Genomic DNA, 16,999 nt, shown 5'->3' with positions numbered 1-16,999 from the left:
AAACACGAATGGACAGGTTTTCTATATGTAAAACTCTAGATTTTTCTAACATTTGGAGATTATTTTTTTTAATTATACGGCAAACAAATGAAAAATATCTGAAAAATGATTAGATATTTCTAGCTTGGAGTTATGTAGCTAAAATTGATTTTAGGTCGGCGGGAAAGAAAAATAAGATGGACAAAGACTGGAATTTGTTAAAAAAAATTAAGTTTATTGTTATATCATTATACATATTATATCAATTCATAATAGTGTTTCTTTAATATTTAATTATTCTTAAAAGTACAAGTTTGTATATGACAACATGTTATATGAGACTTTTCGGATTTCCTTTTTCCATGAAGAAAGATTTTACGAAATAATTGTACGATTAGCCTATCATTATCTTCGTAATCTTCGCTAAATATTTTGAGAAACTGTTTAAGCTTATAACCACGAGACAAATAATAAAGAAATACGCAGCAATATTGTCCGCAGGTCTGAGAAAATGTGCCTTGTAATAATGTTCCATTTATGAGTAGTAGAGTTTCGTCGGAGTCGTAGATTGAATCTAGAATCCAAGAGCGGTAGTCCATAACTATCGAAATACGTGCCTTCTTCATGCTTCTCTATGTAGAAAGCAACCCAGTTGTCCAGAACGATCGTGATTATTGGTGTTCGCGATGATGGCCGTCGACTTCGTCCACACCCTCGGGATTATGTCGGCAGGATACTCGCATGTACGACATTGAGATAATGCAATGCTCGTAAGATTTCGAGCGAATTCATCTTTCGCAGAGAGGAATGATGTTTGAGTTGTTTCCTGGCTCGTCGGTGTCGTTATATTTTTATCCTCTTGCGAGGATTGTATGGTAGGAGCTTCCTTTTTTTCATGCGTGAGTTTCGATAGATCTTCTTTCTCCGTTTTTATTTTTCCGCTTGTTTTACCTCGCTTGTTGTGTTTCTAATCTCTTATTTTCCCACGTAACGAGATTCGGGAAATTTCGTTTTATCATAAAAACCCCGTTTTCTGTATCGCTGTCATCGGAGCTTTCATTGGTAAAAGAATTATCGCTGCTTATGTCGCAGTTCCCTCCTTGCATTCAGTATCTCAATTTGCATGCATAACGCGCAATGAAATTTGTCGGACTTTCAATGAAACCCGTGATGACTGCAGCGTAATTCATGCTCTTCGCTTTCTGACAGGTTTTTAAATGCGGGAGAGATTCTTTCTAGATTATATATGTTTCTTGCGAGTGTGTTTTGTAATGTACTTTCTCTCGACCTCTGGTGTATATGTAATGCGCTTGCTGTGCAATTTCACGTAGTCCATGAAAGGTTTGGAATTGGTTGTTCCGTCAAACCATTCGATTTCGTGGAAATTTCGAGAGCCAGTTGTTTTCTCGTCTGTATTTTTCGGGTAATTCGACAAACGGATATGGAGGCATCATAATGCAGTGACTTATGAATGCTTCATTAACGGCGACAACCGCCACTTCCTTCGATATAAACTTCCCCTCAGCGTCGCGGAAACCTTGTATATCGATAATTATATCCATGATGCTTAGAATGTACTTTCAATCTGTTTTGCCCGAAGTGACGACGTTTGCATCTCAAAGTAAAACTGTGACTATTTTTCGTTATGCTTTCGGAGAAATAGAAATGAAAAGTAGATAATGGTAGGAGGGGGAGAAATTCGAATATATCTTATCCACTAAAATCAATGATAATTTGACGCGAGGAATCGAATCTCTAACACATTATCGAACTCTGCGTAAACGATACAATTAATCGTTGTCGTAATAGCTTTTTCAAATCGCACATCTAATCGTAAACTTCTATGTCTGACAAGATTCCAATTTCCCGCACAATTTGCCGATAGATCGGGAGTGAGATCGAAAGCGAAAAGCGTGAAACCTTTGGCATAATTTTCTCTGCTTATAGAATTCCCCTCGTTTAGAAAATGGATGTCGGTTCCCGAGAAGAGGGTGTTATAAACCTCGATGTAGAGCGGCTTTTGAGGAATTCTGTTGCAGTGGTCTGCTCGGAATTTGTACGCTATCGGCATATAACGAGAAGAAATTTATACCGTAATTTTTTTAATTAAATGGATTTAGCTTTCTGTCATCATTAAACGCTTTATTATCGACGAATCCAACTATTACGAGCTTCGGAAGTTGCCCGAGTATCGCGTTATCAATCGATTCTTCTACCACTCCGGCGTGAATCGTGAATGTTTTAACTTCGACTCGCGTCAGAGGATACTTGGCGATTGTTTTACTCAACATTCTCGCATGTTCGAGCAACATTTATTTTTGCTCTTCTTATGAGCAAACTAGTATCTAGGATACGTATTTTCGACATTGAGTTGTCTTCCATGAGACAAAACGCATCTCTCCAGCGAACGAGCTCATTCTAACCTCCACTCCGTTAAATAAAAATTTATCCTGATTAAAGACGTCGCAATGGCCTCTTCTATAGATCTAGCGAATGTTTTCCTTGGATGTATCGAGCGCATCTTACGAGAGCTTGATTGAGGTTGTCCAATTCTAATAGCGCGTCTATATAACCGGGTTCGTCCATGTCCCATCGACAAGAAGTCAGATGGGAAGTTTTTGCCGATGAAGAATAATTTAACAATGCTTCGATGTACGCGCGGTACACGTAGGCGTTGTTTGGGGGTGATACGAGTTTTTGATTGAAGTACACGTCGATCTGGTTGAACATCGAATGTAATAGGTGATTTACAGGGCCTATTTTGTTTCCTTCTCTTGCCGATGTTTCAGGACCGGGTAAACTTTCCACTCGTATGCGAAGGCTTAGCATAGTATGTATGAGATCTAGATAATCTTCACCGTGTCCAGGTACGATGAATTCTATAGGTGCGTCGCGAGCGAGGTTACCAGTTTGTAATAAATCCATTATGAACTCTCGATACTGGTTTGAGTAGGAGGTAAACTGAAAAGGTCGAGCTTGCTCTTTAAATACTCGCTTGAGTGAGTATGAAGAAAGGACATATTTCTCAAATTTACGAATCGCATTCACGTTGGTTAAGTGAATATATCGGCTACGGTGCGCTTTTTCCCGCTATTTCGTCAATGTTTCGTTGCCTTTTTATTTTTTCCCGCTTTCTTCCTCGATAATTTTTTTTTAATCGTTTTTTTCACGCCGATTTTCGATGATTTCTTTTTTTTACCGACTTGTCTGCGTTTACGAACCGAGCTTCTCCCAGATTTACCGGTGCGTGCGTTGTGCCCTCCGAAGGGAAATTGAGTCACTTGTATTTTCGCGGATATTTTCTATCTCGATCCCTTCATCAGGTTATTTATATTTTCCTTGGCTTCTCTCTTAAGATTTCCGCTCGATTCCTTGAGCCGCGTTTTGACTGCTTCTTTGAAGAGAGTGTTTTCAACATCCTCTATCGCGCCAATTCCGGCGCGTAAAGCTTCTTTCCCAACTGCGCGCATTCCCGTGCTTAGATAAGGGAGTACTTTTCTAAATAATCCTCCGAGGAAACTTCCGATCTCATGACCACGCTGATAGGCTGAATCGACGAAAATTCGAGGAATTCTTCCTTCCCTATCTCCACCGTTCTGCATTTCGTAATACTCGTATTCCATGAGGGATTAGTTTTTTCTCAAAGCTCTGTAGATTTTCTATCGCAAATGCTAATTAACTGACACGTCTAAAGTGTAATGTCAGCATTCCGGATACGAATAGTATTTTTTCTCCACGATGATCTTTTATATCTATTTCAATTTTACGAAATTTCGTTTGACGTAATGGAGTATATTGCAGAGTGGAGAAATATTTTACCAGATTCGTCCCGTACATGTAATTACAGCCGGGTATTTCGACTGGAACGATTCAAAGAAGCGGACTTTGCGTATCGCCAGTTATGTAAGGCTCGCAAATATCGCAATAAACATACATTTTATTAGGGGTTCCGTGCCATAGGCTACAGGATTCTATAGTTCAGGAAGATATAACGCGTCCTCCATCACCGGTGATAAAATCGAGTTTGAAAAACGGAATTAAATCGTTGGAATTAGGTAACTTGTGATGGTAAAAAAGGCTGGCATCATTAGTGTTGATTTTCCCCAATATTTGAAAAATATTAGCTGGCAGATTTATATAATGAACTCTCAGTTCTCGTTCGATGCTTATAAGGACATTACTATCAGAGTCATTACTATCCTTTTTGTAGTTCGAAAGTAAAATGCGAACGTATATCGACGTATCTACACTCTCTATTAATCGTGTAGATCCTCTTTATTTTCATAAACACTTGGCCGTAAGTGTGATTCATTTCTTTCTTTAAACTTATCAACATTCTTCTCATCCGTTACGCTCTTCAAATTAGCAAATCTAATTTCTTATTATCGTTTCAACGTACGTGAAAAAGACTGGAGAGAAATTGAATTTCGCTAAGCGCAACTTTCTATTCTCCGAATAAACGTACACTGTGAGGTAATTGTATGATGAAAGAAGAGCATGTATTTCTTGGAAAATACTTCTTACTGCTATTGCTCGGAAGAACCATGAAAAATTGCTCCTCCTCTATCTTGGAGAAAAATTAAACTCGAAGCAGGAATGCAATTGTCAAATTTATTGGGATATCCTCGCCAACTAACTAGCAACTGTTTATCAGCACCGCGTCCTTTGTTCTTTATCACGCTCTCAACGATAAACTCTTCTTCCGCCAAATTTTTATCGACTCGTGCTAATTCTTGTTCATAAAAAATCCCATCGATGCGTTCTCCCGATAAATTACACAATTCGTACACGCGGGGTCTTCGCCAATGGAGAACGCGATAAACTCGAAATATCTCGTTCCACCACGCTTCGTATGCTTTCTCGAAAGTGGCTTTTGCTCTACTGACACGAACGAGATCGGTAACATCGAATTTAGCCTTTCGTTTTACTTTCGCTGCCCCTTCCCCCTACGCCGCTCCATATTTTCGAGTGCAATGTGAGCATTTTCTTTCGTAACGGCCGCCGGTTGCATCCTGATGGACGAATGATGAATGTGATTATAAGCGTGATATTTTGCAACACTTCGATGTAACGCCGCGTATTTTTATGTGTAAAATAGCGTCACATTCGCTCCTTCAACGTTCTATTGAAGCATTCAACGATGACAGCTTTGATGTCCGGATTGCGAGCTATTCGATAACGTATGCCTCTTTCTTTTAGAAAATCTTGCAACGGTCGCGCGATAAATTCTTTGCCCTTGTCGGTTTGTAAGTACACGGGTACTCGACCATCGCTTCTCGAGAGAATGTTTTGGAAGACCCTTGTCATGCAATTACTCGTTTTATTTCGCAACGGTTCTACCCAGACAAATTTACTAAATACGTCGATAATCACGAGCAGATAAAAAAATCGTTGTAACTTTTACGAAATTACGAAGTTCGATCAAATCGGTCTCCCGACAAATCGTCGATATTCGTCACGTAATCGTGGAAATTTTCGTCTCGACCGACGGTGCAGCGTGTACGCGTCTTGTGATTCGAGTCAACGAGCTACTTCTCTACGTGAGAAATTCGATTTAGCGGCAGGTTATCCGTTGCCGAATACCCCGCATAATGCGCAAATCGAAGTACAAATTTTCAAACCCGGTAATTTCAATTCACTCCAATCGAGTAAGCGTCTTTTTTTTGCTTGTGGAGAATCTTTCATGAAGATTATAGAGGTATCGGCTTTACGAAAACGAGGCGAAAGAAACAATGCGCAATTCGCTCGCTCTTCTTCACCGATCTTGCGTTTTTGTTCCTTTCTCGTGCGTCGTACTCTCCTCCTCGTCGTCGTTGAAAGTTTTCTCGGTATTTTCGGAGTGGAACTCGCTCGTGGTGGTGATAATATCTTGACAAATGTGGTAGCTAACAATTCCTTATTTCCTACGAGTACAGCCGGGGTGTTTGTCGTACGCAATAATCGCGCAAACTAACCTCTTCCTATTGCTTTCATGGTTTTTCTCTTGCATCATTTATCAGTTCCGTGATATTTGAATCTTTTATATCGTTGATAGTCACGATTCCTTCTTCATCCCAAGTAATTCTCGCGGATATTGCTTTATTAATTAAATGTTTCAAAAGTAAACGCGCCTTGGCATGAAAACTTTTCGGCACATTTTCTAATATTTCTTCGACGCTTCGGTGTTCGTGCCTACGCAAAGAGTCGGCTCGTAGTATATTACTTACATACTCGTCAAGATGAGAAAATTTGCTTGGCGTTTGTGAATCACCCGGTTCCGCTATGTCTTCCTTCCACGCATCTGAATTGTTCTCATCGGCGGCATTACGCATCGAATCTTCCTTTTGCGATTTATCAAAATGGAGATATCGCCAAAGTATTTCCTTATACAATTTCCATTTCTCACTTACATCGCGCGAGGTGGATGAATTAAGAATGCTCATATCGGAATAGTGACAAAGTCGTTTTGTTTATACGGAATTTAAATTTTCTCTATGTATCGTCTCTGAATTCTACCACGTGGAATTTTTCCTCATGTCTATTGTTGATGTTATTGCGATGTTGCATTCTTTCGAGATTTTCCGAAATCAAGACCATCTTTCTATAACTCGGTTTACCTGTTTCTCTCTCTCTCTCTCTCTCTCTCTCTCTCTCTCTCTCTCTCTATCCGCCGATAATTTTCGAAAATAGGCCCGATGAGATAAAATACGATAAAAATCCACCCCGCTGTAGTAATAGCTTTTTCTTACTTTTTCAATTACCGAGTTTTCTCGCTATGTGACGCAAAGTCGTTTTATATTTATAATACTATCAAAAAAACATAGAATGGATTATTAGCATTTTAAGAGACTGTGTGATATATATATATATATATATAGGGCGACACAACAGTCAAATTAAAAAAGAGACCCCAATAAATATAACCGAATTAAAATAACTGAAATAAAAATACGTATGGTCACTACGAGTCAAGCCGGTAAAATGACGGAGCGATAGAAAAACAATTGTAAAGTCAGAAAAATATAATACGTCAGCCACAAACAAGGACGAATAAACAGCGATAAGAAAAATTTTTATAATTTTTGTATGATCGTGGTGTAAGAATTTTATATATATATATATATATATATATATAAACGCGCTTTCTGGCCTGACTGTTATCTAACTCCTAGATGTCTGACAAATAATTAGATGCGTGCCTGTGTGGTGAGTTGTCAATCGATGTTACTTAAATTTCACTTCTAATTTCTCACAAGTAATGAGTTATGCTTACACAAAGGTGATTTGTTGATTATGCTAACCGGAAACCGTTGTAAGAACCCATCAACATCCAAGTCTAAGAATGACTATTGCCACAGAGACACATAGATCCAATCGTCACGGCTATATGTAACATCTCAACTTATAATATTCCGAGGTTTTTTATAAGAAGGGAGGGTGTGCGTCACGGCGGGGCTGATCACGAACCAGTCGTGAAAACTCGTAATTATTTTGCGAAAAAATACCACCTCAGCCAGAAATCGAACCTGGATCTCCTGCTTACTGGGCATCTTATTCTTTCGACTATCGAGGCATGTGATGATATTTTATCACAAATAACGTGTTTAGAATAACACGTCAATAATACAATGATACACATATATACATATATCACAATATACATATATACATGTATATTCTCTCGAATTCCCATGACCGGTACTCCAGAGAGATGATGGTCCTAGTCTCTCGATGGATGCAGGTCGGACTGCAGCGGTGACATCCTCCAATGCCATTGGCAAATATACAAATAATCCTCCTGGTGTGCGGCAGGAGAGATTGCATCAAGCATGGCTCGAACCCCCGAATTCTTTTCGAGTTTCCCGCTGAAGATAGCTCAAAACAGAGTCGAAATGTTCGAACTATTTTTATATTTGTTCTTATATCACGAATTTTTATCTCGGTGTTAAACGCAAACTATATTTTTTTTGAATGAATTGTCACGCATCAATTACTGCGTTGGACTCTTTATTGCCTTATCATTTTCAATTTTATTACAATTTCAAAAGTCATTAAAATGTAATTTGTTAATATTTATTTGTAAGAGTTAAGATAAAGTTTAATATATTGTTGCGGCCGTGCGGTATTCCGTTCGGCGCTGCTAAAAGATAATCAATATCAATCGATAAGAGTTTGAATAGAGGATCGGCCCTTGGCAACGCGTTCTCCGACTGTTTTATAGATTTGAAGGCCAGATTTCGCGGTGGCCGGACGCGTTTCTGTACCGTTGGTTTAATAAAGAGCGAGTCTTTCCTAAAACAGTGTTCTTCTTTTCCGAAAGCGCTCCGCCGAGTATCGCGATCACGGGAAGTAACGCCGCGAACGCGACAATTTTGGGGGCTCGTCCGGGATCGAATTTTTCGATTCGTGTGTGTGTGTGTGTGTGTGTGAGAGATAATGGCGGAGCGACAAACAGAAGAGACGGGGACTGGACAGGAAGAGGCGAAAAGTCGGAGAGTAATCTCTGCGAGAAAAAGGGCCTGTACTCGAGCGGAAGGGCCGGAGGCGTCTCCGAACTTGGAGGAGATTCTTCGCTTAACGCTGGAGGAGCTTCGCTCTCTGAGGGAGGAGCGTGCTCGTCGAGAGACGGAAACATTTTCAATGCCCGGTCCGCAGGAAGAGATTCCGCAACGTCCGATATCAGGCCAGTCATTTCCTTTTTCAAATTTTAATTCCGACTTGAAACTTAAGCCCGATATTTACGACGGTAGTGTTCCGTTGCGCGAATATCTTACGCAATTTAATTTAATTGCGCGGGCGAATAATTTGGGAAACGCGGAAAAGGCTGTTGTATTAGCGTCATGTCTCCGAGGAAAAGCGAGTGCGATTTTGGAAGGGGGCACGGATTTTGAGAACTCTCAATTTGAAAATTTAGTCGCGCGTTTAGAGCTACGTTTTGGAGAAAATTTATCCTCGCAAAATTATTATTATCAATTTACGAATCGAAAACAGAAATTCGGAGAAGATTTAGCTGCATTAGGCTCGGATATCGAGCGTTTATCTCGATTAGCTTATCCTGAATGTTCTCCTGGAGTTCGTGACAAAATTGCTTGTTCTCAATTTGTAGTTGCATTGTCTGATGTGAATGTTAAACAGACATTGCAGCTAGAAGGGTTAACGTCTTTGAGGACTGCGGTAGAAAGAGCTTTGGCTATTAAAATTATTAGGGAGAATTGTTTAAAAGAGCGGAGAAATTTTAATTTTAAGGAGGTTAAAGATTGCTCGAATTATAAGAGCAATCCTGATTTAAACGGGTTCAAAGTAGAATCTCGTGGAACGAGGGGATTAAATTTTAAGAAAAAGAAGAATTTTAAAATTCGAGAGAAAAAGGAATGTTGGCAGTGCGGAAAACAAGGGCACTTCCGTTCCGAGTGTCCATCACTTTCTGTTTCACAGCAGGGAAAATAGGTTTTGTCGAACTTACAGGGGTGGGCTCGACAAATGGAAGAAATGCCCCAGGTGTTTGTAGGCTTTTTGAGAGAGGATGTGAAAAATCAGGAAATTTTGTTTTTCAAGGCTCTCTTAATGGAAAAGATTGTTTTTTTTAATTGGATACGGGCTCCGATGTGACCTTGGTGAGTAGTAAATTTATAGGGAAAAAAGGGAAGCGTTTTTCAGCTAAAGAAGAAAATTTGAGATATCCTACGGGGGAAAGAGTCCCGAACAGTTTTAAAATATTTGCTAAGATAAAGTTAGGGAGATTTGATTTAGAGTTACCGATTTTCATTGCCGATATTGGAGAGGATTGTATTTTGGGCGCGGATTTCTTTTCACAAATAGGGATGCAAACTGTTATAGAATCTTTTCTCCGTGGAGGTCATAGGGAAGATTTTTGTCGTCGAATTAAGCAAGAGGACGAAGCTGTGCCCGCGGAGTTGGAAGAATTCTTTAATAATAATTCCCGAGAGTTAGAGGAAGATCAGAGAATAGTTTTCGCTACATTGTTGCGAGAATTTCGTGACGTGTTTTCGGAGCAAGCTGTTGCAGGAAAGTGTGAAGTTCTTCAACATAAAATTGAATTAATGGATTCTTGTCCTATCAAACAGGCTCCTAGGAGAATTCCAATTCATATGCGTTCAGAAGTTGAAAAAATTATGGAGGACATGAAAGAACAAGGGGTAATTGAAGAATCTTCAAGCCCTTGGGTTTCTCCAGCAGTTTTGGTAAAGAAGAAAGATGGATCTCTTAGATTTTGCATTGATTTTCGGAAATTGAATGCGGTTACGAAAAAAGATTCTTATCCGCTACCAAGGGTTGACGATCTTCTTGATCAGTTATCGGGAAATGCCTGGTTTTCTACTCTGGATTTGAAGAGTGGTTATTGGCAACTGAAAATTCGTCCCGAAGATAGGGAAAAGACTGCTTTTTCTGTGGGGAATGGACTTTGGCAATTTGTTGCGATGCCTTTTGGTCTGTGTAATGCCCCGGCTACCTTTGAACGTCTTATGGAACGGGTGCTACGGGGTTTACTTTCGAAAATTTGCCTGGTTTATTTAGATGATGTGATAGTATTAGTATTGATGTGATAGGCAAAACCTTTGAGAAAATGAAAGAGAATTTAAGAGAGGTTCTTCTGAGATTTCGTGCTGCGAAACTTAGTGTTAACCCAAAGAAATGTGATTTATTTAGGAGACAAGTAAAATATTTGGGTCATGTTGTTTCTTCTGCCGGGATCGCTACGGATCCTGAGAAGACTGAAGCGGTCACTGAGTGGCCAGTTCCTCAGAATAAGAAACAGGTCCGAAGTTTTCTTGGATTTTGCTCTTATTATCGGAAATTTGTTAAGGGATTTTCTTCAATTGCGAAGCCTCTGTTTAAGTTAACTGAGAATTTGACTAAATTTGAATGGACTGAGCAATGTCAAGAAGCATTTTTGAGGTTAAAACAGGCATTAACGTCTGCACCTCTTCTTTCCTTTCCGAAGGGGGAAGGAAAGATGATTTTGGATACGGATGCTTCAGGTTTTGGAATAGGGGCGGTACTTTCACAAGTTCAGGACGGCTATGAGAGGGTCATTGCTTATTATAGTCGGGTTTTGAACAAACCTGAGCGGAATTATTGCACAACAAGAAGAGAGTTATTAGCTTTGGTAGATTCGATGAAACATTTTCATCATTATTTGTATGGAAAGAGTTTCTCTATTCGAACTGATCATGCTTCTTTGAGATGGTTGATGTCCTTCAAAGACTTGGAGGGACAATTGGCTCGCTGGATGGAAAGGTTACAACAATACGATTTTGATGTTGCTCATCGAAAGGGGATTATACACGGTAATGCCGATGGTCTTTCGAGACGCCCTTGTGTAGAAGAAAAATGTAGATTCTGTTCTAAAGTGGAAGTTCAGAGAGGGCTTTTTGAGGATAAAGTAGTTGCTCGTATTGTTTTGCGTGAGGATTCTTCTGAGGATTGGCGAAGGGCTCAAATAGAGGATCAGGAACTGGCAATGTTTTTACTTGCCAAAGAAAATGATTTGCGACCTTCTTGGGAGGAAGTTTCTTTGAAAGGATTGTCAGCCAAGATCTATTGGCATCAATGGCATGCCTTGGAAGTCCAAAATGGGATTTTGCATAAGAGATGGGAGGCTCCTAATTTAAAAAACAGTTTTCTTCAGTTGATGGTCCCGCGAAGCAAAGTGAAGCAGATTTTAGAAGAAGCTCATGAAACTCCTTCTGGAGGGCATTTCGGGATCAATAAAACGCTGGAAAAGATCCGGAAACGTTTTTATTGGGCAACCTGTAAGAAGGATGTTGAGGAATGGTGCAGAACCTGTAAGATTTGTATTGCGAAGAGGGGTGCTGCAGATAAGGGGAAATCTCCTTTGCAGATCTTTAATTCGGGAGCTCCTTTTGAGAGGATTCAGATGGATATTTTAGGCCCGTTACCTATTTCTTCTTCAGGCAACAAGTATCTTCTAGTTGTTGTTGATTGTTTTACTAAATGGGTAGAAGCTTTTCCTTTGAAAAATATGAGAGCTACTACGGTAGCAGAAATTTTTGTTAATCAGGTTGTTTCTAGATATGGGGTCCCGTTGGAACTTCATACTGATCAGGGAAGGAATTTTGAATCACAGCTCTTTCAAGAATTGATGAGAATTTTGGGAATTAGGAAAACGAGGACGACCGCTCTTCATCCTCAGTCTGATGGTCAAGTTGAAAGACAACATCAGACGATTTTACAGTATTTGTCAAAGTTTATTGAAGAGAATCAAAAGGATTGGGATCGTTGGATTCCCATGTTTCTTCTTGCCTATAGGACCTCTAAACATGAGGCTACAGGCGTAACTCCTTCAGAATTATTTTGCGGAAGAGATCTTACCTTGCCGATGGATTTGCTAAGAGGTACTCCTCCCAGTTATGGTTTTTCCGAGTCAGCGGAGGAGTACGTTCGAAATTTGCAGCAGAAGCTGGATGAAATTCATCAGAGAGTAAGAGAGAAATTAGAATCAAGGTCTTTGAAGATCAAGTGCCGCTATGACCGAAAGGCTAGGCATCCCGTTTTTGAGGAAGGACAGAAGGTTTGGTTATTTAATCCTCATCGTAAGAAGGGTAGGTCTCCCAAACTACAGAACGATTGGGAGGGACCTTTTGAGATAATTAAGAAAATTAGTGATGTAGTTTTCTGTATTTCTCGTTCAGGTGGTCGGAAAAGCAAGGTTGTGCATGCCGATAGGTTAGCTCCGTATAGAGAAAGGGAAGAATTTTAAGTAGAGATTTTCGGGGCCCGGTTTTCCAATTTCGACATTACTTTTATTTCTTGTTAATTGTTTTGAGTTACTGTGTTCTGTTTTATTTTTCTTTAAGCTTCCTTCCGTCGTGAGAAGCGTCGTGGGGAGATCTTCGAGCACCAAGCAAGATCTTCAAGCTCGTACTTCAAACTGAAAAGAAGTCTGCCTCGCCCCCGGTTTTCCGAGTCGTGGTTTTTCCGGGGAACGATGGGCGAATGCCGAGGCAGGGGCTTAGTGTGTCTTTTAGAAAGACGAAAGGGTCCACGACGATTACTCCCACTTTGCCCGAAAAATAGAAGAGAGAAGTGCGCAAAGCTCAAGACGAAGAGTCAAGAGTGAAACGCACGAGAATTTCAAGAACAAGATTCTTCTGAAGAGTAGAGAAGACTGGGATTGGAAGTAGCGGCGCCCGGTAACCTGAGGCAGCAGCCCAGGGTAGGGCAGGAAGTCGCCAGGAGCCCAGAAGTCTTTTCCTAAGAGGAAGTTCTTGAAAGAGGAAGAATTGTCGGGACGACAATTTTATGAAGAGGGGGGCAGTGTTGCGGCCGTGCGGTATTCCGTTCGGCGCTGCTAAAAGATAATCAATATCAATCGATAAGAGTTTGAATAGAGGATCGGCCCTTGGCAACGCGTCGTTCTCCGACTGTTTTATAGATTTGACGGCCAGATTTCGCGGTGGCCGGACGCGTTTCTGTACCGTTGGTTTAATAAAGAGCGAGTCTTTCCTAAAACAGTGTTCTTCTTTTCCGAAAGCGCTCCGCTGAGTATCGCGATCACGGGAAGTAACGCCGCGAACGCGACAATATCAATGTTTTCTGAAACGTGACATTATGACATATAATTTATTTTATTAATTTTATATATTAACTTTAAAATGCATATTTTTATAGAAAAAAATATTTAATATTTATAATTATGCATCTTTTATATCATGTATTCAATCTTTAACATTTAAACAGTAAATTATGAAATAATAAATGAATTTATTATTAATTATGAATTTTTTAGAGAAATATATATTTATACGGATCTTAATAGAAAACTGATTAAAACTGTAAAAAGTGTACTGTAAAAGATAGATTGTGAAAGATGTCATATTAAATTATATACATGTGCTAAAGAATTTCAATTTAAAATATATTTTATTAAAAGTTTTTAATTAAATGATTTAAATACAATTAATACTACCAATGCTATGTATAAAGAAAAATTATAAAATTCCTTACAATTAATTGTGAATCATTAATATATTATATAGATTTAATAGCTTTTATACAATACTTAATGATTAAAAAAACATCAACATAGTGAGGTACATAGTTTTTGAGACAAATTATACACATGGTAATATAAATCGATGTCGAATGTATATTATCATACATTAAAAAATTACGGGACATTTTCAATTAATTATTTTTGCGTATATCTTGCAGTTAATATGATATAATTGATGGAATTGATAGGAAAGCTCATTTTTAGTTTTTGATATTAATATAAAATATATCTCTTACAAGTGTTTAAGCTTTTTGTGCTTTATGAATGAATTTAAAAGAAGACAGAAATGCAATAATTATGTGCATATGTATATATATGTATTGTAACCGCCGCTCCTGAAATCGGTCTCGTAATTTTAATAGTTGCGATAGGTTGGTGTCGTAATTTTAATAGTTGCGATAGGTTGGGCGCCAGGCACACGCACGTGTTACTCAATTACGTAAAGATTTTTAATTATTTGTCTCGCGCAACTCAACCGGAGAATCGCGAATGCGAACGATAATCCGGCAGCTCAACTTCTAGGCGGTAGAGGGGGGAGCTCACGGGACGGGCGCGAAGGCGAAGGACATAATAGATTTCATATATTACAATCAATTACGATTATTAACAAAGAAATCTTTAATCTCACTGCAATTGACTACACGGACTCGTCTCAAATTCTTTGACGCTTAATATTATCTCACAAATTATCGTACCACAATTTTCTATAATATCTCTCGAATATCTCAAAGATCATACGACATTAAATTATAAAGAAATACAAGTAATAAATCGTTTAACAATACCGATATAATATCCGACTCAATGATACACGCGGCAACGATATTCAGTGCTTTCGTCTGACGTATTCGAGTTCACATTGAATATTCTCACTCTTTATACAACCACAATCTAGCATGATAACTTATACTCAATCTACGTTATCAATCTACGTTATTAATCTACGTTATCTCGTTTTCACGGCACGGATTTACACAAAGCAGCAATACGTAAATTACGCAAATTATGAAGTTTTCCGCGATGATGGGAGTAAGAGAGAACGTTACAAAATCGAAAATTTGTGTCGAGAAGAGCGACACACGGCCGGTCCGCCGAGAAAAAAAAAGCGATAATTACGTGAAATCTCTCATGATCATTGGGGAACGCTTCCCCCGCGAAGTCTTGGTAGTCTACTCTCATGCGATCCTCCCGAAACCCTCCGGCGAAGTTGATGACTTCACAAAATCTAGTCTCTTTATTCCGGGATGGCTCCTGCGTCCGCTCTATTACGCCACACCAGGAAAAGATCCTCTTAAAATCCTATGGTAACATCGGTCGTTGTTCTCCTTCCTTTTTTGTAGATTAGCGTCGCGGTGCGATCGGCCGATATATTTCTTATATTCTAGATGGCCCACTATTCTAGATGGCCCACGATCCTTTGACTCCGCGGGAACTTCAAAAAGTGGTTGTTTTCTCTCGGCTTGATTCGAGGGGATTCCTCCGCAATAGGTCGATTTTCCAGCAAGAGATAGATGCCTCCCCCGACTCAACATCGCTTTCTCCTCAGCTTTCTGGCCAATCTCTTTAAATCCGACGCAACATCGCGTGGAGTGGCATCTCAATCGCTCTCTCGCGTCGTAGTGGTCAGCCTTCTAGTTTTCTGCAATTAGCTGCAGCAATAGCAATTCCGTGTGTAAATATTGGTAATTTAATAGAGGGGTACGATCTGTCGTATTCTGGTGCTCGATTACGGCATTCTTCTCAGCTCCGATGGGAGCTGGTCGTCGAAAGGCCTTCTCGTCTTACATCGCTATTTTGGCAGTCGTCAATTTTGCACCATATAATCGCAAATGGACAACAATAGAGACAGAAAACAATTATAGTAAAAGCAATAAAAAAAGTCTTACGAAAATATAAGTGGCTCGCGCCACTCCGAGTTTCGCCCGCGTTCTCTCTCTTAAAAAGGGCGGATGCAGAATCCTCCAGTCTTCTTGATTGGAGCAAATGCTCCTTGTGACGGGCGATCCCAAAATGTCACAATATATATATATATTTTTTTTTAATTTTATACATACATAATCATTTTGGTAGTTTATATATAAGCTTTTCGTTAATTAAATAAGTGTAAAGAATAGAACATAAAAATGATAATATAGATAACAATTTGATTATGTATTCTATTTGTATTTATTTATATTGTGTACATATATTTGTAATTTCACATATATGTAAATATATACAGGGTGTCCTAAAATTCCCGCATTTGGAGTACACGTGATTCTTTATGTTAAAAGAAACAACTTTTTCCTTTAGCAAAATGCGTGCGAGTAAGTTTTTACAGTGGAACAGATTAAAAGTGACGAATGAACGCGTATATGTGCGTAGCGGTCAGGGCTGGCGCGCGTTCCTCAGGCCGACGCAGTCTGGTACTTAATCTTTGATTTCACATACTATATTGTATAAAATGTAATAAAGTGTAATAAAGTGTGTAAATGTAATAAAGTTAATTATTTTTTTATTGTTATATGCAATTGTGCAGTAATTAAAATAATAGAATGCTCAGTTCATACACCATATAATTTACATTTATTTTTATTTCCAGATAATGCTACGAAATCAGACAATTTTTTTACTGAATCGTTACGTAAAGGATGAATACAATACTTATTTTGTTAACTTGTATCATATTTTAAACAATACAGTACGTGAAGTCAAAGATTAAGTCCCAGACCGCGTCGGTCTGAGGAATGCGCGCTGGCCCTGACCGCTACGCACATACGCGCGCTCATTTGTCACTTTTAATTTGATTTACTATAAAAACTACTCGTTGCATATAATTTTGCTAAAGGAAAAAGTTGTTTTTCTTTAGCATAAAAAAATCAGATAGTGTACTCCAAATGTGGTGTTGTAGCCAGACCTACAATTAATAATAAAAGTAGTCCTCATGGCAACAAAATTAATCCGCATGAAATCGTAAAAAGTCTTTCGAAAGACGACATAAATGCATGATCGTCAAAATTGCCA

The 16,999-nt window shown here is 39.0% G+C and overlaps 2 protein-coding genes across 4 annotated transcripts in view; both read left to right on the top strand.

The window, feature by feature from the left end:
* Nucleotides 1-16,999, top strand: part of LOC105422411 (lachesin) — a 707,047-nt gene that overhangs the window by 51,037 nt on the left and 639,011 nt on the right. The window lies entirely within an intron of this gene.
* On the top strand, nt 6,003-9,456 carry LOC148935227 (uncharacterized). The gene has a single exon (XM_089081996.1). The coding sequence runs from the start codon at nt 8,395-8,397 to the stop codon at nt 9,403-9,405; it is 1,011 nt and encodes a 336-aa protein (XP_088938122.1). The 5' UTR covers nt 6,003-8,394; the 3' UTR covers nt 9,406-9,456.

Source organism: Pogonomyrmex barbatus, unplaced genomic scaffold (assembly GCF_055798465.1).
Source record: "Pogonomyrmex barbatus isolate J1 unplaced genomic scaffold, ASM5579846v1 scaffold5, whole genome shotgun sequence".
Classification (NCBI taxonomy): domain Eukaryota; kingdom Metazoa; phylum Arthropoda; class Insecta; order Hymenoptera; family Formicidae; genus Pogonomyrmex; species Pogonomyrmex barbatus.
Note: the sequence above shows the minus strand (reverse complement) of the source record. Positions and strands in the feature narration are given on the sequence as shown.

Coding starts and splice junctions, on each gene's coding strand:
- LOC148935227 (XM_089081996.1), top strand. CDS start 8,395: ATGGCGGAGCGACAAACAGAAGAGACGGGGACTGGACAGGAAGAGGCG.